Source organism: Harpegnathos saltator, unplaced genomic scaffold (assembly GCF_003227715.2).
Source record: "Harpegnathos saltator strain DR-91 unplaced genomic scaffold, Hsal_v8.6 scaffold403, whole genome shotgun sequence".
Classification (NCBI taxonomy): Eukaryota; Metazoa; Arthropoda; class Insecta; order Hymenoptera; family Formicidae; genus Harpegnathos; species Harpegnathos saltator.
The window spans coordinates 1,706,846-1,732,484 of NW_020230210.1; the positions used below are offsets into that span (position 1 = coordinate 1,706,846).

Consider the following 25,639-nt stretch of genomic DNA (forward strand, 5'->3'; position numbering starts at 1 on the left):
GTAATTTATAATTGCACGTCGAAAAAGGCGGAGGGAGACAAGCATCTCCTGCACTCTGCGGGAACTCCGTATGCGCATAACCTCGCGAACTTTTCGAAACGTTACACTTGCGCGATGAAGCGCGATTCAAGGCACATCTATCTTGGAAAGTTGCAAGTGCGTACCCGAATCGTGGATGTTTGGACACTATCAATTAAAATCAGTCGTGTAAAAAGAGTCGAAGTCAGTTAACGAAATGTCCAAGTTTTGGACTTTCGTTTAGTTTCCACGAGACGCAGAGAGTCGAGAATGAGCCCCAAGATGGAAATCCCAAAGATACGCAATGCGAAATCTCAAGAGTCAACGAAGTAACAGATATCTATATTTCCCATTCATTGCTTTTACGATGTTACTTCCGCAACCTTGCTCCATACGCCATAAACTTCCACCTTGTTCACGGGGAACACCAAGCAGCGCTTGGTGTAACTTACACGAAGGGATACAAAGTCGCCGGCCTGTAAGTCACGCGAGCGGCAATCTCCAGCTGTCCATCTTGCACGCGGTGGCTCACACACCGGTAACGCGATACTTTCGCGGGGAATGGTTTATGCGGTGACAGTCGCGATTCCGTGGCGAACGCACGAGAGTGGTCGCACGTGACCTTGGCAGGACCCGCGGAGAAAACGCACCCCCTGCCGGGATACGCGCCGAATCCCCTGGCGAATATCGCAATGAGCGACGACCGGCCACTCGTAAAAACCACCAGCGGATTCCCGCCGAGACGTATGCAGAACGGACTTTATATCCGCGCGATGGAGGGCCTCTCTGCTTAACTTCTTTTCGACCGATGTACTCTCTTTTTGCGTTATCCCGCTAAATTTATGGAAAAGTATAGTGAACCTGACACTGTACCGCTTCTGTTAATCCTTAGCGTTTATACAATCACAAAAAGTCCGAAGGTAAAGCTTCTCCTGACTGTATTCAAAAAGTGGTGCGATGGTAAAAGTAGTAAAATATCGATCTTTTATAGACTTTTTAAAAATGACGAAGTAATCAGGAATTATTGTGAGTAGAGCTAGAGTGTAAACTATACGGCTTGAGGTAGAGAAACACATGGATGTCTTTTGTCCAATACTCAAACTTACGTTTCCGTTGATCTGTTACTCGAGTACTCGAGTGACATTCAAGTACCCAGGTGCTGAGATACACCGCTATAGTCCTTAGACTTATCGAATAATATAACGCTGATAACGACGTTGAGTACGCTCGAAGTTTGCCTGGCCATTTCCCTGAAATAATTTCGCAAGGGTGTCCGGTGATGCGGATGAACAAACGGATGCTAGCGGGGCGCCATTGTCCGTGAATCTGATAACGCGAGCTGGTACATCGTCGACGGAAGGACCCCGTCGTTCGCGTTCTCTTCGGTGATGCATGAAGTGGGGCCTCACGCGTGCAGGTGTCGCCATACAAATACGCCTCCTATCTCACGAGATCTACTACATCGAGGTATCGCACCGATCACTCGCGTCCTGCCATCCGTAATAAAGAGACTATGCGTGCTCCAGCTGGACACAATTCACTCGTTGATAACTTCCAAAAGGATCCTTAGGATGCCTTGTGTCTTAATTGACCGGTCGCCATTATTAATGCGAATCTTTTGCACCCTTTAAGTCTTCGATGTAACAACTCTTCCAACATCATCAGATGGGTTCAGTCAATGCTCGAGAAAATTAGTAAAATCAAATCTTGAATTTAAGAGTTTCAGAAGAAGATGAATGAGTTTCCTCACTTTTGGAAGTTTTAAAGCGTCAGAATACAAAATATACAAAGTTTCCCGAAAAATCAAAGTTCCTCAGTCACCTCAGTAAAAGCTGTCTCGATCCAAAAGTCTCAAAAAGTCCACATAAAAACTTCTGGAATTTTTAAATTCCAGAAGGTTGCGCAGAGGATAAAGTAACATGGTTACTGAGAGGTAACATGATTCGACGGTTCCACCATATTCTTGTGATCCAAGAAAGGAATAGAAAAATATCACGGTACACCGGCAATGGCTACCGATGATGCACGTCTCCGCGACGCGTTGCAATGCGCGAAAGTCGGCCGACTAGCCATTGCATGCGTATTATGTTACCCTGCTCGTTCCGTTGTTGCCGTAACACGTGTGTTGTTTGCCTGAGTTCGTGATTTTCATCATATTTATGTCCTCAGCCGCATTTCCTTATCCGAAGGAGGTGCGTTGAAATTCCGGAAACACTACGGAGATTCTCACGTTCTACAAATGAGTCGATGGTTCAACCGTTACTTTCATCGACGTCGTCGATTGCTGAAGGGTATCTCTGTAAGCGCCAGCGTTTTTTACAAAAGGCATTTTTCGAAAGAGAGAAGAGAGAAAATATTTTATGGTATTGGATGGAGATGCCGTGTCAACGAAAAATTAATGCCTTCCGACCCATTACTCGCTAAGTATTATGGATAAGCTTAAGAGGAATGACTTCCTCAAGAGATCGGAGCTACCATGCATCGCTTGACTTCCAATCACAAGACTGAACAGATGTAATGGTAGTACAGGTTAGTGCAACGGTGTCAATATCTGAACCCGAGCACCCGAATATCTGGGTTTTCAGATATTTCCTGGGTTGTTTCTAACAATATGATGGCGATGATTGGCACACACCTAGTGACAGTAGCTACTTTTCGCTATAATTAATTTTAATCGAAAATTGTGTAATGAGATAGCGTCACAAGCGCAGATCACGACTATTTCGGTTAGGGTTTCGTCGCGCCTCTCCTGGTTTTATCGAAACGGTTCTCGCGGACGCAACGAAAGCGACGTGCTTCCAACAAGTCGCCGCCGCATCTTAATTATAAGGGCTAAATTATGAGCGGTCGCCCAGCGCTGAAATATTTGTGTGTTCGCCGGCCGAGGGTTATGGCTCAATTACCACTCGCTATTTCCTTTGCAAGCCGTTGATTTAAGGCGACCACTTCCTGCGACGGAAACAGCGGCGTCCCGGCGTTCATCGCCGACGACAGAATTCGCGAAGAACTTGTTTTGCATCTCTTTAGCGAGACCTCTCGTTAATGATAACGATCACATAGTTTCGCTTTCGAAAGTGAAGTTTCATTCAATGATGCATGGAATTATAAATTGAGAGATTAAGATTGAATAGTCTTTCTATACTGCAGATGACATCTATTTACCTTATCAATTGCATTGATGCACCTCCCAAGGCGCTTAAAAAATCTACAGTTTTAAACAGAAAACATAAGAATCCGGAAGAAACTGTTAAGAAGTTCCAGAAAGAAAAAAAGGAATTATAGAAAATATGATAGTCTAAGAAGATTCGAAATACAATAGAAATCTAAAATGTTTTATGTTGGAATCTAAAATGTTGGAATCTCCAAAGGTACGAACATACCGAAACATTTCAATATCCTGAACCTTCAGGATCAAAGTCTCAAAAAAAAAGAAAAAAAAAACAGAGGAGTTCAGCATCTGATAGATCTCAATTTGGATTTCTTAATCGTCATGGCGTCCCCTTTTTTCTTTTCCGCCGCTTTTTTTTTTCCGCTCCGTTCACCAGCGCTCCATAGACGCGGGTGGTAATCGAAGCGTGTCTATACTCTTGATTGCTGATAAATCGCACTAATGCGTTTAATGAATGAGCAGATACACAATCCAGATCCGGCAGACACGTGAATTCCATGTGCCACTCGATGTGCTCTTCTTCTTTTTCGCCTCTCCTTTTTGCAGGAAGGTAAATGCATCGGGGCCGTGTGCGTTGTATGCATTAAGTACTGCGTGAAATTAGTAACGAATAAGCGCAGATGATTATACTAGTGCGAAGATTCTGAAATCAAACGATCAAATAATTCCTGTTCAACCCTGTGCACACGAATGGTTTCCTCGCCGCGTGGTTATCTCGCCTATCGTCGGCTATCATGACGACGAAACCGTCACGTCAAGGTACACACGGAACTTTGCTCATTAAGATGGAACAATTAGCATTATGCAATAAACGATGAACGACGCGATAAACGGCCGATTGTAAGTCAAAGCGGAAATTCGCCACATCACTGAATTTATCGTATCACAAATGAAACAAACTTCCTCCCGGGGTACGTATAAACGTATTTGCTACGTGGATGACGGTGGCAATGGTCACGCATGGCAAATCGTAGCGTGTGTCGTGCACGACGGGCTTCTCAGTCTAAAGCATCTCCGAGAAGGTGTGCATGTCGTACGTGCGTATACTTCGTACATTTTAATCGTACAACGTATATTTGCCGTATATGCTTAGGCAACGCGTGCAATGACCGAATTTAGTTGCTGCGATCTCTTGCCGAAGCACCAGGAACTGCGTTGATCTGGGAAATAAGAGTCTGGGTAGAATCTATCCCAGGTTAGGTGGTGATCATACCGGTAGACGACAACCGCGACATCGTCAAATTATAATATCCAAGAAGACAAGGCTCTTAAAATTCGGAATTCGGTAATCTCTCTCGCGAGAACGAGAAACCTATTTGAGCAACAGCCAAAATCCGCCCAGAATCCAAAACAAATTCAGCAATAAGTTAAATGACTCATACGACTGAACCTTGACTGCAGAGCACAGTAGACCTGCGGAAATGTGAATTTTCGCAATTTCGCGTTCTCTCATTCACGCCTCGATTAGCAAGGAGTGTACATCTCGCCTAGCAGCGCGGATCGAAGCACGATGAAGATGCGCACGAAAAACATATACAGCGTTAAGGAGAAAGATAGGTGGGGCGGTGGCATAGCGGCAGGCAGAAGAAGGAAAAAAGAAACGGAGTAGTCCAGGAAGCTCTTACCTCCTCGGCGTGCAACGATCTCTTTACGGGCGAGCAATTTTTACGACGAAACCACCCGGCCGGGCCGAAGCAACACGCGAGGTGACGAGGTGGTTTCGACATGTAACGCGACGATATTCGTATTCTTTCTCCAGAAAGTGACTCGTTAAGGCTTTAAGAGCCATCAACACGCAAGCAAGGTCATTTTCAGCCGGTGATCGCCTTTGGGCGAAACGTCAACCGCGGCGACCATTTGTCTGACTTTCGAAAATTGTGTGTTTCAACTGAATGTCATATTAAGGTAAATGTCCCAGTAATCGGATGTTTAAGCTTAGGTCGTCACAAAAAATACAATATATAATATTAAGATTAGTTTGGATATAAATATTTGCATTTATTCGAAAACGATTCCTTTAAGTAGAGAAAAATGGTTTAAACCAATATATACATCTATTATTAATGAAATATTTACACAAGTAATGAAACGCATTAATGTACCAGTGACCAGACAGTTGAAATAGGTTATGGCCCAATGTTCGGACATATTTGTCCCAGTGTCTGACCGCAATTAGAAAATTAGTATGTGGTAACGGGAAATAATAAATATAGATGCTATCTCTTAATGAATTTATCAACGATTGACCATTATTTTGCTAAACCATAGGTGCATACTTATTTAATTAATTTCTATTTTAACATAAAAGTATCAAATTGGGTATGTTTTTTTCCAACTAATCGTCAAATATTGGAATTTTTTTACAATAATTATTACTTTCATTCATTATTGTTAAAACAAATAGTAAATATCTTTTTTCAAAGCGGTCGGATATTGGGACGTGTCCGGCCATTGGGACGTTTACCTTATTTGACCTTTCGTCACTTATAGGATTTTATAGTCGCATACATAGCTTACCACAATATTCATAAAAGAGTTTAGAAAAGGTTGTCAAAGCCTTTTTTCATCGCGGATTTTCCATCTTCCGAGAAAGTCTGTCTTCTTAAACATTTTTTGTGTATGACAGAAGCCTTTGAGTTGTTTGGACAATTTTATCAAGTAGTATGTCGAAGGGAAGAGAGAGAGAGAGAGAGAGAGAGAGAGAGAGAGAGAGAGAGAGAGAGAGAGAGAGAGAGGGAGAGAGAGAGAGAGAGAGGGGGGAGAGAGAGAGAGAGAGAGAGAGATAGAGAGAGAGAGACGTTCGCCGTCGACAGGAAGACGATCCATCAGACAGATATTCGATAAGCCAGACTCAAATCAGTCTGGAACTTTGGGCATTACTCCGCGGCCGAGTTCAGTGCACAGCATCTTCGGACTAATAACAGTCGAACGCCGCGAGCGTGCGAGCGCGCATGGGTACGAGGCGGCGAGATAAGGCCTTTGGGCTAAAACCGTGTCGTGACGGGATGTCTGTGCTATTCCATCCTCGGTGTCGGCTTCATATGACAGCGCACGGCTTCGCGCCGTCATGTGCGCACGCTCACGCACGCACGCATGCACGCTCGCACTCGTCAGCGCGAGCGCTCGACGTGACTCGCGTGCACGAAAGAGTGTACGACGTGTGAACAGGACGCGTGTGTGTACATCTCCTGGGACGTCGTGTCCTCCGAACGGAAACGACAGATTTTATAGAAATATATCAAGCACTGAAAATAGGACGCTCGCGTACATGCGAATCCGCGACGCAAGCGCGATGCGCTCTCGGCCTCAAGCGCAGCAAGTCGAGCGAATAAATTATGTGAAAGATAAATAATTTGTCACAGCTATTAATTGCGACCGGAGATAGAATGAAGGACCCGTAAAATAAGCGCGCAACTCAACGAGTACATCAGTTGTGTCCTCTGGATAGATTCTATGGTGTATTTATTTATACTATTATGTTGTTAAGATCACATCATTTGTTTAACGAAACGAATCACCGAATGTGACGAGTGCCAACTAATTTAGTTTCTCAAGCCGCGTGCATGCGATTCTCGTCCTTCTTGCTCGTCTTCGGACGCTACGAGTACATACATGCACGATAAAACCAGCTGCTTATCCCAGGATCTCGGGTTCACCCTCTAAGATCGGCTAATGCGATTTTGGAGAGGCACACAGCGCGAGAAAGGGGAGAGGGAGAGAGAGAGAGAGAGAGAGAGAGAGAGAGAGAGAGAGAGAGAGAGAGAGAGAGAGAGATGAAGAGAAGCAGTTCCCGAAATTGCGACGGAACCAGCGGGCGAGTTATGTTCGCTCGCGACGATTTCGAGACGATAACGCATTAAAGAGACACCGGTGAAGCCACATAATTGATGAGCTCGTGGCTTGACGACGCCGCAACGGCGGACACCAAAATTAAATCTATATAATGTAGAGAAGAATCTAACACGTTCTACCTCCGGTTGTCATAAGTTATAAATAGCGAAGAATCTTCATACGATATATCTGTAATACAAAGATCGCTGTACTTATGCCAATGTACGTGGCATAAGGCTCATCGGCACGCTGGCTTTTGCGAAAAAGTCTTAAAAAGAGAATGGACAGATCATCGTGTGTGTCTTTGATTTGTGAATTATGTCTTTCGTTATAATGCGCTTCAAAATGTGTTATTGAGTACAAATTTGGACCAAGTTAATTGCTGAAATTCATTTCACCGTGTCCCTTAGCCTGTATCTTCATTTTGACTTAACGTAGTCTCAACGTAGCCACGTAGAGAAATATGCTTAAGGAATTGTGACAAAAATTCGTTTACAAATTTAAAATGCAAAATTATAGAGTAATTATTCCGACTAAATGTTTTCCGTTTAACCACTTTTTCTCGCAATGATCACACGAATTTACGATTCAAATCAAAACTGCATGAACTTATATCTTCATCCTGACTTAACGTAGCCTCGTCGAGAAATGTGGTTAAGGCACTGTGATAAAAATTCGTTTACAAATTCAAAATGCGAAATTACAGAGTAATTATTCCGACTAAACATTTTCCGTTGAACCACTTTTACCGGCAATTATCGCAATTATCTGCAATTCAAATAAAAACTTGAGTTAGCCGAGAGGAATCAATAGCCAAGCGGTTGGGGAAACAATCTGAAATCTCGACGAGTTGCCAATAATTGATATCTCTGCGAAGAAGTCACTCGAAAACAATGATTGAATGCATCTGGAATGATGTCAGCGCGATGCATGTGTCCGCGCCACTCGCAAAATGCAGATAGACGGTGATTTACTTATCAACAATCGACGCTCCGCCGGAGGTAAATGGTCGAGTCGTGACCATTAGTCCGTGGATCATGTACGTATAGGCCGGTCCGTACCTACAAAGCAGCAAGGTACGCGAATCGACACCGTGTGAGGCCCGGCGAGGCCCAACACGACGTCAGGTCCTTCGCTACAAGTCTGCACAGCGATGTCTCGAGCGGCAGTCAATATATTATAGGCAAAGTGCACAAACTACTCACTCGATTTTTGTTCTCCTCGTATTCAATTATCTATCACCTCCCGAAAATTAACAGCAGACAACTGCAGTGAATGTTGAATTGAACATAATTAAGATTTAACTATTTTGTCCTTTTTGTTCAAAATAGAGCGAGAACATGATATATTTTATAAATATACTTGAAAGATCTAAACCGTACATTCTCGGAACGAGACAGTTTCAAGAAAGAACTCACTGAAAGACTACGCCAGCCTACATAACCGCGGCTCTATCAGTGCAATTTGTAGCTATTTGCGGCCACTTGCAACGACCAAAATCGCGAGCGTGCGCGCATGGAGAAACCTGAGAGTTACGCAAGAGACGACGCATTTTCAGCACGGCTCTTCAAATCGGCCCTGGAATCGCAGAAATTACTTCGCGCTTGACTTGCTCGCGTGATCGGTGAGACTATTCTCGGTGTCTCGTAACGAAGCGCGGCCTCGCGTCGTATTGAACTAGAACGAAATGCAACGAAACTGCTGAATATAGCCGCGAACATCGATAAGATCGCTCGCAGGAAGAACCAAGAACTTTCATAAAGTGTTAATGCTACCTCACGGATGTACTAAACGATCTTCGAAAATAAGAAGATTGTACTTAAAGCTCGAAGTCCGACTACGTACAACTTAGATAGTGCAACTTCGTAACACCATTCGATATCTCAGGTACTAATCAGTTTATACACCATGCACACTTCTAATTTCACTAAATGTCAGTTATGCGTCGATTTTGCTTATGATTCAACTTTACTTGTGTTATTTCTTCGTCTCCTTTTACGTAATAAGTTAGAATGTGATTTAGACAGCTAATCAGTAACATAAACTTGCTTAATCGGAGTTGTTCAAGCGATTCTAAGATATATCATCACTCTAATGTTGTTAGTGTAAAGCAGACGGTTTCTATACTCAAGTATTTAATCAGTATTACTCAAAATAACCTAGGTACTCGAAATCAACAATCGTAGATGATATCCACTTGCCATCGGCATTAATTTTCGTAGCAACTGTTTTCACATCAGCCAATTTTGCTTTTTGTTTTTACACCCTAATCACTCAAGGTACCTGTGTAATTTGCAAAGGAAACGAGGATAGCCGCGTATAAGCAACCTGGTTGTCCAGGAAATACCCGAAAAACTCCAATATCCTCAGGCAGTACCTGAGTACCCAGATATTGAGATCACTAATTCACTCACCGATAGTAGTCCTTCTTGCAGTAGATGTTCCCGTCTCTGCTAAAGCAGGTGCTTTCACCGTCGAGACCCTGACGACAATGTGAGCACTGGAGACATGCGGCATGCCACCTCCTGTCGACCGCCTGCAGATAGAATCTGTCGGATATCCTAAGGCCGCATCCCGCGCAAACCACTCCAGGAATGTCCTCGGATTGTGCGGGTGGCGTAGGTGGTGGTTCCAATTTCGGGACTGCGTGTAAGTGTTCTGTCGTGGTTTGTTGCTCCTGCGAGTGCGTCTGCGAGTGCAAATGCGGATGATGATGATGATGATGATGATGATGATGCAGATGGTGATGATGCGTCTGCGACGGCATGCTTAAGTCACTAGCATTTTCGAAGTTTCCACCGCCTCCTCTGTACTCTTGCGCACCTACTGTGGGATATTTCCTCTACATAACTCGTTGCCCACTCACATCGCTATTTATCTATAATTATTACCGTTAGTCGCTTATCAACGCCTCGAAAAGTTCAACAATTTGAACGCAACTCAAAATGCGGAAAGATTCAAAAGGTCTTCAAGTAAAGTAAAATATTCTCAAGCATTCTCTCCTTTACTCATAGTCTCTTCGAGCTACTCCTAATGGGCTCAAATATCCTTCAACCCCTTCCGACAGGTAAAAGAACGGTACCTCCGGGAGAATCGTAGTCCCTTGAGTCGTAAGGGGTGGTCGATCCGTCGTAACAGTTGTTATTGGTACCGCAGTGGGTCTGATGCAGGGGTGTATGATGAGACCCATGATGATGAGCGGCAGGAGGGCTGCATGGTAGAGTAGTGGGTCGCGCAGCATCGCCCATCGACGCGGGCAGGCAAGGACTTAGGTCCCGTGCCTGGTCCACTGCTCCGGGCCCCCCCGTGCTACCAGGCCCCCCTTGGCGCCCCACAGCCAAGCCGCTGCCACGCTCCTGCGAGCTGGGCGGCTGCTGGAACAAATCGATGTATCGACACTTTAGTTAGCGCATCAAATCGGCAATTGTGCCCGCGTTTATTTGTCTTGCTAGATAAAGCTCGGCGATACTAACGTGTTACAAGCGCAAACATTCTTTACAATGCATTCAGTGGACAATATATGTTAATCATGACTTGTCGTTTTTCTTGTAGTTTACAATAACTAAAAACTTGCTCCTATATGCGTGCCTGGTGTTTGCAATATTTGTTCTCGTAATTTTGTGGATAGGATGATTTATGTCGTCGTTATTACTGAAAATAACCTGCGGCTCCTTGTACATGTACATTCGAAGCGGGAATTTAACAAATAAACAAGGAAGAAGGTTGACAACTGATGAATACATCACTGGCAAAAATGCACGGTACATATCAGGAATGACAAAACGAGTAGAAAGAAAATCAATATTGAAAGAAATGTAAGAATCCTAGGAATGCATAGAGGAGGTTAAAAATACTGATAAAGTGAAAGGCGTAAAAATCAATAACCGGACGCCAATAGAGTGAAAGAGAAGAGAACGAGAAAAGTGAAGAGAGTAAGAAGGAGCGAGAGATCGTAAAAGATCAGAGAGGCGAAGGTGTAACCAGGAGAGATGCGAGACAACTAACAGGATAAAAATACCAGGACGACCAAGAAGAACGAAGAAGAGCAAACGAAAAGGACGAACCGGCTGCGGAAGAGAGAAGGACGAGGAACAGGTAAGAGACCAGGAGGAAAGGCAGAGGAGAGCATCGAGAAGACAGGGAGGACCGATCGGACAAAGCTCACAGGCAATAGAAGCGAAGTGACGACGGCTTGCAACCGCCGCTGTCAGTAGAGGGAAGAAACGTGCAGGGAGAAAGAGTGGCACACCAGCGACGGTAGCCGGTCGCCTCTGATGGATGTTGCAAGACACAGTGCGCGCGTTCGTGCGTCCGCGCGCATGTGCGCGACCCTATAAGGTGCCCGGAGGCGACCAATCCGAGCGAGCGCCGTGTTTCAACTGTCAACGCGCTCGCCGCTGCTGCATAGACATAAATTACAGCAAGAGCTGCCCTCTTGTCGTCTCTCCTTCCCCGCTCGCTCTCCTCTTTCTCGGTTATGCAGAATTACATCGACCGGTTTCAAAGGGATGGTGTCAATTGAATTGACGCACAGTCAGTCAATGGTATACCACTAGCTTGGACTACAAGTTCGGCAAAGTTTTCTCAAATTTTCGGGTAGAGTCAAAGATATTCTCGAAGTTGTCCAAAGTTACGAAGACTATCCACAAATCCCTACAAGGTGTTGAAGACTTTTTAGAGTTCTTTGATTTTAGGGTTTGGTTTTAGGGTTCCTTTAGATTTCACTGTAGCAAAGGTCGTTATATACTTGCAGTGCTAGATCTTACACACAAACGGTCTTCTACCGCAAATGGACAATTAAATTGGAGAAAATCAGCAACAGAGTAAGCAACGAAAGTATGTGGAGCGATCATATTGCCTAGTCGCCACGCGGAACACGCGTGATCGGAATCGTTAACCCTAATTTTACTTAATCGGTGACTTTGTCCCAGCGGGCTTTCGCGACGAGACGTAATCTTTACGTGCACGTTGTTGATCTTTATATAACGAATCGAATAGGCGAAGGTATCATAGGAATGCGCGTTCCTCAAGGTATCTCCCGTATTGTCCTGTCCCGTAACGAGCCACTATCGCGTGCGGTAATGGGCTTGTTAAATCGCGTGCGATGTCCCGAAGCATTTACGAATCGAAATTATTCGTAATTTTGCGGAAATACCAATACGGCTTATCTTGCCCAGAAAAAAATTTAACTGCTGGCATGACTCATCCTTAACCTATGACGTTTTCGGTCGACGGATAAGATAATGAAATACGTGTTTTACCACTACGTGCGACATTGCAAGTCATTGCAAACCAGTCTGTATGTGGGATTACAATTTTGAGGAAAAATAAATTTGGAAATGGTTTCTCAGAGCCGAAGTAATTGACCGCGATACATTTTTGCGAGGTTCGCGGCTCGTTGAAACAATACGAGACAAGACTGATGATGCGATTGGTCGTCAATAAATTTCTCACGAAAGCGGCGAACGAGCGCGATCGATCTTCAAGATCTTTATCCATCTTGAGAACGGTCCGGCAACGAGCTCTCGCAGATTGCAAAGAGACTTTCACCGGCGGCGAAGCTTGCTCAAGAGTGTGTGCCCGCCTTCCTTCTTTTTTCCTCCCTCCTCTCATTTTCGCGAAACCGCGGAGTAAATAACGAGCGCGGAATCCACGGTCATAAGATGCCGACACGGAAACGAGTAGAATGCCGCCAGAAATGTCGCTCGGCTGCCGGCAGAAACCGCGTCCCGTCTCTTACCTGAGCGAATTTGCTTGTTTCTTTTTTCTGTATGTATATTCGCAATGGCGTAAGTGCTATCTCGCGATTGCGATGCGATAACTGAAGGGAAAAAAGGTGCAGAAAGCGTCACTCTTATCGGCGCGAAAGTTTTACAACGAAAAAAATGTAGAAAATGAATACGCTCCGCCTTAGCGGCGTCAGTATCCGATTACCTGAGTACTCAAGTGGTACCCAAATACTTCGAATATTTCTCGGTACTCAGGAATTTTACGAATTACTTGGACGCAACATTTTGTGCGAGTACTCAGTCGGTTATTTCGAACAGCACCTGAGTACCAGGATAATACCTGCGAATTCGAATATAAAGATTATCTTGTTTATGCCAACATCATTATTCAACATACAGATGCAATAATGTAAATTTAGTACGTAAAGAATATCATTTGATGATTTAACTTCTTTTTTATAAAAAGGAAGATATATTATCTTGTACTCGCACATACACACACACACACACACACACAATCAGAAGGACGCGTGCGTGCATTATTATTTATTTGTACTATTTATTAACATGTAAATTTATTTTAACTTGATGTTGTTTCATATTTATGAGTGCATCTCATCTCATACATATTCCAATGATATGTGTGATAATAAATTGCGTAGTTCGTTTTAGTTCGTCCAAGTATCTTAACTGTTAGTATAATTCCTTTCCTTTGACTGAAAATACGTCCGACGGTTCTCAGATACCGAGAAATAAAGACAACAATGTTAACGAACATTATGCGGCGAAAGGCTTGAAAAATGGATCTGTCGTGCCCGCCGTGAACAATAATTTGTTTGAAAATGCGAGGCCGAACGCAATCCGACCACGGAAAAGCATGCACGATAACCTTACGTCACGACCCACCGAGATACAGCGTTATCGCAGTAAATTGTAACTCGGTTCTCTTTTTCAACGAGCTCAGCTCGAAGAAGAAGTCCGGCTGACTACGACTGAGTCAGCGAAATTTCTTTTAGCATCTACCACGACGAGAGTGTGTAAAAAATTATCGGGATAGCTTGTCCTCGATATCAACGAGGCGTACTGACGTCGCCGTTGTCATCGGCATCGATGGACTTCTCCAACTTTAACGCGAGCTTCCATGTATAATATGCTGAAGTAACATCTTTCGACGCGTCTACTCCTGAGTGTCTACGCACGTAGAAACGCGTCTCTCTGAAAAGCGTCCTGTTGTTTAACTTTCACAAAAAGAGGACAGTGTATATACTCGCGTCTCCTTTCCCTGCCCCGCTCCTCTCGCGAGAGATCTACCTTAAAAAGGTGTAAGAGAAGCGAAAACAAGTGGCACTAGGCCTCTCCTCGGTAGGCCTTCCTCGCAAAAACCGGTAACCATCCTCGGGGAAAGTGTTAAAACTGGAAGTGCATGACGTCTTTCTGTTTGGTAGCCCTCGATGGTATGGCTCACACACTCGAAGAGTGGCACGTGTGCTGGTGGCGCGCGTATCAGCTTCCCTTGCTCGGCCAACGATAGCGATAACAATAAACAGCCTCGTCCGTCGCGGCGGCCGCGGTTTCTCTCTCTCTCTCTCTCTCTCTCTCTCTCTCTCTCTCTCTCTCTCTCTCTCTCTCTCTCTCTCTCTCTCTCCCTCTCCCCCTCTCTGCTTCTCTCTCTTTTCTTTCTCTCGAAATGCGTGGGCGACGTTTAACACCACGGAGAGCCGATAAACTGCCTGGCTATCTGCACTTCTCCGCGTTCCCGTTGCGGGCTACCAATCGACTAGGCCAGAGAGAGCGTCGCGCGGCCAAAAATATTGGATAGCGCGCTACTGTGCTGTCAGATGTACAGGGTGTCGCCGTATATGATCTGTCCTTCGCCAAGAGATACCGGATTAAACTATTACGAGCTGATCGACGAGTATATCTTCCATAGCTACACTAGTGCAGTTTTCACAGCGCCAGAGAGATGTACATTGTCGGCACAAACAGAACATACCCGAATACCTGGGTACTGCAACTCGATGCTTAAATTCACTGATACTTCCCTCGAGATCCTCGAGTACTGCCATGAATATTCGACTACCGCCGGGAATACTCTGGCGCTGTTTGAGACCGGATACACGAAGACAAAAATAACGAGCAATATCCATCTCTCGTCTGTTATCGATTCTCATGGCGACTGATTCTGTTCAGTCTTTTCGTGAGACGCGCTAATCACAGTACTTGAGTATTTGGGTCATGTTAACGATACGACACGAGTACCGGACGAACTCGAGTATTCTCGGATATCGGTACCATCGGTGCAAATTTATCGTAAAACAAAATTCCTCGTTAGTTTGTGACATTCCCTCAGGGATTTTCCTCACGTTATACGTATATATTATTCGTTAATCCAATGAAATATCTCCTCGTACTTATATCGAATGACATTGGTGGATAATAATACACCAGCCACTATCTGACGAATTAAATAATAGCGGTAGTATTGCTAATAGTTTCTGCGCAATTTAACGCTGTGGGAGTCCGTCCAATTTATTTCGGCGATTTTCGCCGAATATATTAGCGTCGTATCGCAGGTGCCTCCTTTGATACTATTTCTTAAGTCAAAGTGAGAGAGCGTTGTCTCTTCAGGACAGCGATGTCTGAACGACGTCGCAAATTAGTCGGATCGTTGATTCGCGCCACATCGCGGTCCACTTTGAAGCGTATTATTAGACCGCTCCGAAAAACGTCAATGGTGCATCGCACGATTCTAGCTTTATCGCGCGTATCGTCAGTTTTGTCAATAAAATATCTTCTGCCGATAACAAATAAGCAGAAAAAGCCAACAACCATCACCGGCCGGTTATTCATTTGTCAATTTATTGATTGAATTGACCTCACGTGCGTCGAGATAATTTTTCAAACGCTGAAACTTCGTGTTTCCCATGATACATAATACTGTCCGGTGAAATCGGGGAAGCTTCACCACCAAGGAACGGATACACACAAGCAAGTTTTATGCGTAGATTTAGCACGTACTCTGTAGCAATTGGTCTCGCGAAAATACGCGAGATTTATGTGTTTACTTTTACTGTTTGCACGTTTAATCATTATTGTTCTTTCCTTATTCCGCAATCTCACTTACCGACAGCAATAATGGCCTCACGGGCAGTATATAAATCACGAACAAAAGAAATGGATACATAAATCACAAGTATATCTTTGAAGCTTGCGGTGGCCAAAACATGAAGCGTCTGAAAAATGGTCTCTCGTTGCCAGTCTCGAGGTTTTTTCAAGCACACCTCTCCTCTTTCCCTTACCCGATCGCTCTGATAAACAGGGCACTGTTAACACGCTGAAAGCGGCGGGTGTCGCATACCGGAGAGGCCAAGAATCGCGACCTGACCCCGGGAGATTAGCGGTCTCCCTTCGGGTGGGCATCATCCTGCTTCTCGCATTCCGCGAGAATCATGTCTTGCCGTTACAATCAGGATTACTCATATTTCTTCGATTTTTATATTCAATTGACTCTAGCGCTCGGAGAGTATATTTTTGCTCCTTCAGTTATAATCGCGCTCACATGAATTCCGTTAAATTGCGGATTTCTTGAATCTCGAAAGTGTTCCGTTACAAGATATTACGAGAACAGTATTTTCAGAGACACTTTGCTACCTTTTTGTCATACGGAAAAGTCTCATACGTTATTCGACAAATAATTTGACTGTTTAAAACTTTTCGTAGTCGTCACACACACATACACACACGTGAAGGAATTAATATGAAATTAATTCCTAATAAAAATATCCCTAATAAAAAATATAGAAATAATAATATGGAATTAATTATCATCTTGCACGTGTTTTAGAAGCTTAAATATTAAAATTAAAATAAAATTTAAAAAAATAAAATTAAAATATTGGGTGTACAAATTAGTTCGGTCCGTTTTCAAAAGATGGCTCCGGCTGTTATGAATAGTTCATAGTGACTGCCGATTTTGGCGGTTTCAGAGAAGTTAGACATCTGCCAATAATATTCAGTTTATATCGCTTTGAGTTTCATACAAAAACCTTGCTTTTTACAGTGTTGAAAATGTCGAATTTTGTGTTAACCAAGCAGCATTTGCGGGAGGTTTTAATTTTCTGCTTTAATTGGAAGAAAAGTGCAGCTGAAGTTCATCGAATGCTTGTTGAAGTTTATGGTGACGCTGCTCCAACTGATAAATCATGTAGGGAATGGTTTCGACGTTTCAAGGATGGAGATTTCAGCGTCGAAGACAAGCCTCGCTCTGGACAGCCAAAAAAATTCGAGGACAAAGAATTAGAGGCATTACTCGAAAAAGATCAGAGTCAAACGCAAGAGGAGCTTGCAGAATCATTGAGAGTGACTCAACAAGCCGTTCCCGTACGATTGAGAGACATGGGAATTATTCAAAAACAGGAAATTGGGTGCCTTATGAACTGAAACCGAGAGTCGTTGAAAGGTGTTCTTCATGACAACGCTCAGCCTCATGTCGCAAAAGTCGTAAAAAATATTTGGAAACGCTCAAATGGGATGTTTTACCGCACCCGCCGTATTCTCCGGACATTGCTCCTTCTGATTACTGGTTGTTCCGAAGGATGCAGCACGATTTGGCAGGTCACCGGTTCACTTCTTTCGCAGATATCGAAAATTGGCTCCAAACTTGGATCGCCTCAAAAGACGAGTCATTTTTTCGAGATGGAATTCGAAAATTGGCTGAGAAATGGGAGAAAGTAGTAGCCAGCGATGTAAAATACTTTAATTGATCTGTTCATTCATTTCGTTTTGAAATAAATACATCTTTTAACACAAAAAACGGACCGAACTAATTTGTACTCCCAATACTATTGCGTATCGCTCAGGATAAAAAGCTATGCAAATTTAATATCAAATGCCCGAATCTTCCGTTATTACGCGGCACATGATTGTACCTCGTGTCTAGTATCCCATTAAATTGAAGTATCCCTGCTGCCAGGGCGGATTTGCGTGCGGCTCATCGATGCCATTCAATGTACGCCTTGCATGCTAAATGATTTCGACACGCGAGCGTCGTAGCCCTAAAATCGAGACTTCTCTTTGACCGACGTAAATTAAGTGTGACACGACATGACGACGATCAGCGAGAAGGAACCGCGCGATGATCATGTTCATATGACCGTAGAAAATTTTCAATTTTTAACACCAAGTATCTTGAAGTAGCTTGAATTTTATCCTAAAATCCTTTGAAAGAATGTTTTTTATTGCAATTTCGCGAGTATTATGCGTTAATATGCAGATCGACATTTTTAATCAGCAAACAGACATATTCTTGTGCATCTATTACCGCCTTAACAGTGCACAAATATGGAAGAATTTGCTGAGAAATACGATAAAAGACACACCAGCTTTGAAATTTTTTCAAACAAAATACGTTAATGTCAACACGCTAACGCTATCCTTCTGCAAAAGTTCCCAGGTTAACCTCGCGCTTACATTGCGCGCTTCATTTTATTTCAATTGTCGTTCGCAAAGATCCTCCTGCGCTTCACCGAATTATCCTATTAGGATCCTCGAATATTGAGACACTTTCTTTTCCAACACCCGGTATATCCACGGATGAGAAACGAACAAGTGATAACGTCAACAACAAGTGCAGCGATGAGGCCGAGCAGGTTGAGACTGCGAGTGCAAAGTTAAACGCTGAGCATTCGGTGGCGACGATGACCGCCGCGACGGCGGCGGATATAATCTCGGCGTGCAATAAATTACACTCGTCACAAACGGCGCACTATCGCAGCCAGACACATTCGCAACGAGATGGCCTTATCTCATCGAAGCTACAATAATCATTCTCTCTCGTTTTCTCTCTCCCCCTCTCTCTCTCTCTCTCTCTCTCTCTCTCTCTCTCTCTCTCTCTCTCTCTCTCTCTCTCTCTCTCTCTCTCTCTCTCTCTTTCTCTCTCTTTCGGCCCCCTCTTTCTCTGTCAGACAAATATGTTTGGAAAAATGCACAACGTTCCCGACGTGAGACTAACCGACGCCAAATCGAACGATATCGCGATTATACGTTCGATTTCCCGGATGAGAATGCTGCAATACTGCGGACTAGATTGATGGATTTCGAAGTTGTGCCACAGCTTTGTCAGTTTTTCTGTTTTGCTTAATACAAATGATGGATATACAGAAATATGGCGTTTAACGTTCTTGTTACACGCTTTCATTCATGCATGTGTGTGTGTGTGTGCGGCTCTCTCTGATGTATTTTGTTTCCCAAACATTATGTGAAATGTATGTTAACAGGAAGATATAATAAAACCAAATATTTAGTTATGAAGAGAATGCGAGAAATAGAGATACTCTCTGCTGTTTGAACCATTTTTTATAAATATTAGTGCCGTTAAGATAAATCAGATATTTCCAACACTCGAGTGTTGCAAAACATCCGGCTGCCGAAACCAAAAATTGTAACACCAATATCTCGAGAATATCTGAAAGTTTTAAATATTCAAGAGTATAGCCGAACACTCTATTAATAAATAAAAATATCCGACTCGGATTTCAACGATATAGCGCGAAATTATCAATAGCAGGTATACTTATTTGCATTAATGCTAAACGATGAAGAAAACATCTGAGAGGGATTAAATGTATTCTTGAAATATTATCGACTGACGCATACAAAACAAACGCAGGGATAAAGTTAAGCAACAAATAAACGTAGTCATTAAGCGTGTCAGAGAAAGGAGAGGCGATTTCTTTTTGCCTTCTGTAAGCCCAAAAGGGCGCGACGATACCGGTTCTGCCCTCAGTGGATAATTAATTTCCGCCGAAGACAAGGATGTAATAAAACGGCCCGTATATCTCGAATAATATTATACGCATCCAGAAGAGCTCCGCGACGTTTCCTCTCTTCCATCATTTGCTCGTTTCTTTGAAATCTCAAGTCTCAGATCCCGAATCGGATTGCACCTCTGCTTACTTTATGCCGAGACCGTTTGGTTTAAACAAAAACAAAGGGACAGTGATTTATATTGACGCAAGTTTAAGACAAAGCTGACATATTTTCCATACACAGATCTCATACTTTCATTTCCGCCGATGACAAATGTAACAAACACGCAGCAATCAATCTCAAAAGTAAGTTGATTTATTCGAATTAAAATTACAACTTTTTCTTACTTTTGTTATCTTATTTTTGTTTAATTAACTTATGCACCGACAGAAATTACAGAGAGCTATCACATGTAACGTAAGAGAACTAGCAAATTTTTTTCAGAAATTCTTAAAGCGGCATGAATGCTTCCGTCGGTCGGAGATTAATTAATGAATCGGAGACTAATTAATGATGCACATTTTAATGGAATTAAACGAGAGGAACTATCGTACTCTTTTTCGTCAGCGACGTTACTTTGCACGCTCAGCTTCTTTCATTGGCGCACGCGTGATTAATGCATCAGTTTAATTAACCGACGACAAGGGACGATCAATTACGTTTGTTTACAAGCTGTACTCGTTACCTACGACGGCATCGGCCGGTCGTTTGAGAGCGAATTAACGTTACCCGAAGGTGGACCGTGTTATTGCACCTGGACACGTAATCCCATTGCTTTTAGCCACCGTATAATTATCAATCGACTATTGAGTTCTTATCGTAAACGTCAGTTTAATCGATATTCACCCAATCGAAGATTATTTTATTAAACATTAATTTAAACAAGAGATTTTAGGTTAAGATTCTAATACCCTGTAACAACAAATATTTTTTTCTAGAAATTACCAATCTCTGATACGTTAATTTGTCAATATCTCAGTTTCTAAACGCTCGTACAAAAGTGCAACGCAACAAATTTATTAATGGGACAATGGTATTTTCAGTTCGTTTTCAATCCATCGTTTAACTCGAATCGTTAATTGATCGATGAAAAGTAAACATGTAATGTAATGATTTAAAGATAGTGATGTATAAAAGTGTCACTAGTGATAGATTTACATACAGCGCTATGAATGAAAATTTGTTCGCGTTAACATGACATATTATTTCAAATAAATTACAAATCTCTTGCAGTTTTGCAAAACAAAAAAGACTTAGAATATTTCACACGATAGACAGTTCTTCGTTACTTCTGAATGATCTTCATGCGCGGCCGTCGTACGTTTTAAATTTGCACCTGTGCGAACTAGGTCCAACCTGGCTTTCCGTCGCACTTTCAAGCCGCGAATTAAACCGGCTCCTTGACTCTACGATAACGATGACGATAAAACTCCTAAATTATAATAAACGAGGAAATTAATCTCATTCGCTCACAATATTTGTTGCGGATCAGAATCTAATTTTATATAATCTAACAGAATAGTCGGTATCCCGAGTACTGAGTATGTATTTGATTGTTTAGACATTTGATTACTATCCGAAATGTGCCGGCAATACTCATATCTAAAGTATCTGCATAATACGATCAATTAATTCAAAGCTCACCAGCTTTAGCTCAATCCCTAAAAAGTATCAGCACACGATTGAAATAAGTTTCTATTACTCCAATCTCCTACTGTGCCTTAATGCGAAAACAATTTATCATCACGTTCCTCACTAACATCAACATTTTCTCAACTCATTGTTAGGATAGACCGTAGGAGAATTACCAAGTTGCAGATCGATTGTTCACAATCAAAAGTCCATGACGAAAACAATTGATTGGGCGGATCGAACTCTCGAGAAAATCATTCGTGCCCACGTAAAAAACTAAACAACCATATATTCACCATCTTGAATTTGATAGGGAGAAGTGTTTGCGGAGATGCTATCGTCCGTTCGTCATCTGAAACGAGAAGTTTTCACCCCGGTTGGGTATACCGGGTGGCGCGCGACGGCCAATGGGCAACGCGGACAGAGGGATGACACTCACCCAGTGCATGCCGGTCGTAGGAGGGGCGCGCTCCTCATACACTCCCATCAGGGTGGCCGCTGTCGCGGGGTAGTTCCCGCCGAGGGTGCGCGACGCCGATGCTGTTCGGGGGGGAGTCCCGGGGGATCCGCTTGCCGATAACGCGGAGATGGCGTCCGCTGTGGCTGGGGTCCTCTCTTCCTACCACCACCACCGCCCACCCTCGTCCTCCTCTCTATTCGTTACTCCCCTCGCAACACTCTTGATATCACGACACTAACGTGGGAGGTGAATCCCTCCGTGACACCTTCGGGGTATAGTCGAGGGAGGAGCCCTCACGGGCGCATCGCTTTCTTTCAGGTCAGCGACAGTTCGCGGGTAATCATACGCGTGCAACACCCATGTCACTTCACAGATTAGCACTGACGTCCGTTACTGTCATGGACCTTATCGACAGTCCGGAATCCGTAACTCGCGGCCCATACTTGGAGTCGCACCGACGCACTGCGACAAGCGACCGCGACAAACACCGAATCGCGAGCGAGTCCGCGCACCCGCACTAATTGAAACAACCCCACCGGTCACACCACGAAGCCGAAGATATCGGAATAAGGCCACCCACTCGTGACTGTTTCTTCATCACCAATGGAACGTTCAGTATATGTTGGGGGTAATCTGCCTAGTCCACGCGTTGTCCATGTGTGAAGAAACGCCACAATGAACGGAGTTTCTTGCAACGAGAGGAACGACTTACAACGACTCGGCTGCGCCAAGGTGAATGCGGACGGTTCCGACGAGCCGGAGCCGCGATACGAAGTGAGGGTACCGACCAGGCCAAGTCCAGTCCCGGGTGTTTGGCAGCGCCGCCTGGCGACAAAACCAAAATCGGCAACATCGCCAAGTGGGAGGGACTTTGGATCGCGCCAAGCCACACCCGCGCCACCCCACTCGCTGCACGGTCAACGTATCCCGCCCCCTTTGTAGCTCGCATGCACGCTCGCGCCGTGACAAAGCGTTCGCTCCCGGCGAACGGGTTTGCTCGGGAAGGGCAGAAGGAAGATTGAGGGAGAAAGAAACCGGCGCCGCTGCGCCCCGCATTGTCGTAAACCTCTAGGGTAATCATGAATTGTGCGTACAGCAGTACTGCGAGAACTCTTTCCCTCGGCAAAAGGAGGAAAAAATTTTTTTTCCTTTTTCCTCCTGTTTCGATAAAATGTAAAATTTATGATTGAGCGGATTTCGTCAAAGGCAAATCTGCCCACGTTTTTAGTTGTCAAAAGATAACGAGCTTCGAGAGTATTCATGCATGAACAATTCCTTATATGAGCCGTTCATTTTGAAAACAAAATCTAATTTTTAAAGCATGTACGTTCACTCTCTATATTGATATCTCTTCTTTTAATATAAATGATACTCCAAAATTGTCATCATCATTTCAGCAAATACAGCTATAAAGGCTAATAGGCTAAACCGAATTCATACCAATCAGACACGAGCCAACCAAAATGGATAGATTGGTTAAATTAGTTGACTAGTTGATTAGATGTAACTAGTGTGATTAATCTGTGTCTATTTGAGTTGGCGAGCTATTGGAACTCACTCTTTTCAATCCTAGTGTACTAGCCACATGAGAAACGAAATTACAGTGTGCAAACTGGATATTGTTATCAATTATGGGCTATTGTGATTAGTGCTATGCTTCCTGGTATGATAAATCGATAGTAGTGGATTTCTTTTCTATTCCTCCTATAGCTCGATCATTCTTATGGATTTAGAGACGAAGGACTTGATTCCAAATATTAGATTTTGTGAATGTTGTACATAACCTTCCGATGATCGTTATCGCATTCATGACACATCACTTCAACATATCAGCCACTACACAGCATTTTTCGATATTTCCAAACGAAACATCGTTCACCATACACCGTACACTATACACTTTCCACAGAGAGACGGCACAATAAGAAGCCAACGACTATTTATATCCCGCTTCGCAGCGTAACGTTTCACCCCTTCACCGCCTCGCCGCTGTTGCGTCTTCCCCAAAAACGACGCGATGGAGGAGGACGATCTCCGAGCCGACTGAGCGACCGTCCGATATCCCGTCATAAAGAGAAACCGGTTTCGTCACGACGTAGACGGAAACCGTCGCTCCGATCAGAAATTCCTGACGATGCCCGGCGTCCCGATGATGGAATCCGCGAAAACAGCGCTCGTACTCGCGCTCGCTTGACTCGCGCCGTCATCATCGTTGCCCGGACGGTCGTCTTATTTCGCAGCGCGATTAAATCGAGTGTTTACAGGGGAAGCCGACCGGTGGAATGCAGAAAAACACGTCGACGAAGTGAGCTGTCGGCGCTGCAGCGCTCGTGTACGGACGCACTCCCGGTAACTCCCGGGGACACCGCGGCGCCGCGACTGTGTATTCAAATTCTACGAGATGAGTCGTTGATAAAGAGCAACCTTGCGAGAAGCGAAGCGCTTTTCAACCTGCAGCATCGCCGTGGCGTTGCGTAGACGTTTGCTAGAGTAGCGTATCGACCGGAGTAGCATAATGCAAAAGACAAGAGGCTGACTTCTCGTCTCACGTCTCATTTTCAGCCCGGTTCTCTTCTTATCAATAATCTCACGTTTGGGCTTTCGTGATACTTAAAATTTCCAACGTTGACTGAAAAAGACAAAATGAAAGAACCGCTTTGATTTGTATCCTCTTATACGGTACATTGTTTTCTAACTTGTGCATAAGTGTTCTATTCAGCCGAAAATGTTTTCCCACTTTCGTTAATGCCGAGATCATCCCTTTGTTACGTCTTCCACTATAAAATGATATGGCGGGTATACGGTGCGCTCGGACAAACGCGCGGTATTTTCAACGATTCTCTTCCACAAACAGGAGTGGTTTGCGGTAAACCGGAAAGCAGCTTCCGAGTTGAAAGCGGCGGTCGGGTCAAGAACTGTCGGCGCTTTTGAGCTTTGTCTCTGTCTATAATCCTTGCACCCAAGCTTTCGTTTGCTCGCTGGTAAATTCGCTCTTTACTTTTCTAGCTTTCAGCCGCGAGCAGAAACGCAAACAGAAAAACCGGAGACACATTCGAGTCAACTCCGAATCCCAGAAATTACAGGTTTGAACATAAACCGGAAAACGATTGATCGAAAGAAACGTAAGGTTTTATTCAAATGTAGCCGTTTTTAGAAAGTTATAAAAATGAAGTATCTTATTTACAAGAGAAAAATGTTCACGAACCCGTGAACATTTTAGCCCTCTATCGTTGATGCAATTTTAAATTTATGAATGAAAATTAGGAAAAGAGAGAAAACTAGTCTCGATGCTCACCATGGTCCTCACAATCGTCTCAGTACTCGTCTCGAAATACGAAGTTTCGCGTTTCCATGGGGTTTACAAGCTGCTTTCAAGACTGCTTTCGTACGGTCCCACTCGTGGGGGTTCTCAACAGGCGGGTCCCTATTCGCCACGGGGCACCAGTACCCTATTGTACCGTCAGTGCGTGTTTAGTATTCACACGTCAAGTTAACAGCATTCCGCCCCTTGCTACTTTTCTTCCCAACCCTCACCAGTCCCCCCTCTTGCCCCGTGCCACACTTTTGCTGTGCTACTTCCTGCGGTCAAGACTAGGATGATTTTTTCCGACATATTTGCGAGACAATTATAAGCTGTTTATTTATTAATTATATTTATTAATATACATAAAAGTGTATGATTTATTTTGTCCAGGGCAAAATGTAACAATATTGAATAATAAACGTTAGAGCATAATTTCTACTATTTCATATTTTCTTTATTTAAATACCTTGAAATGCTTTCATTTTCTTGTACCTAATCATTTATTTGCTTCTTAAAAAAATAGTTACACTAACAAATTCAATTTATTGAAAGATGTATGATTTATTTTGTCCGTCTGTACATCTTATTTAGAAATAGTTATATATACTAATTATGTGTGTACCTCACATTAAGGTAATATCGAGAAAGAGCATTATACACATAAAAAAATTTGTAATTGATTAAAATAA

The 25,639-nt window shown here is 43.6% G+C and overlaps 1 protein-coding gene across 3 annotated transcripts in view; it reads right to left on the reverse strand.

Annotated features, from left to right (window-relative positions):
* The window catches only part of LOC105189329 (protein apterous), a 34,464-nt gene extending 12,053 nt beyond the window's left edge, over nt 1-22,411 (reverse strand). Inside the window, exons 1-3 of one of the 3 annotated variants that reach the window (XM_025301176.1) lie at nt 21,626-22,411; nt 10,101-10,392; nt 9,433-9,841 (exon numbers count right to left, since the gene is read on the reverse strand). In XM_025301176.1, the coding sequence (XP_025156961.1) occupies nt 9,433-9,841; nt 10,101-10,392; nt 21,626-21,673 (749 nt within the window). In that variant the 5' untranslated portion in view covers nt 21,674-22,411. Of the gene's footprint in view, nt 1-9,432; nt 9,845-10,100; nt 10,393-21,625 lie in introns of all 3 variants that reach the window. The other 2 variants (XM_025301175.1, XM_019844279.2) reach the window with 2 other exon arrangements.
* Nucleotides 22,412-25,639: the final 3,228 nt, after the last annotated feature.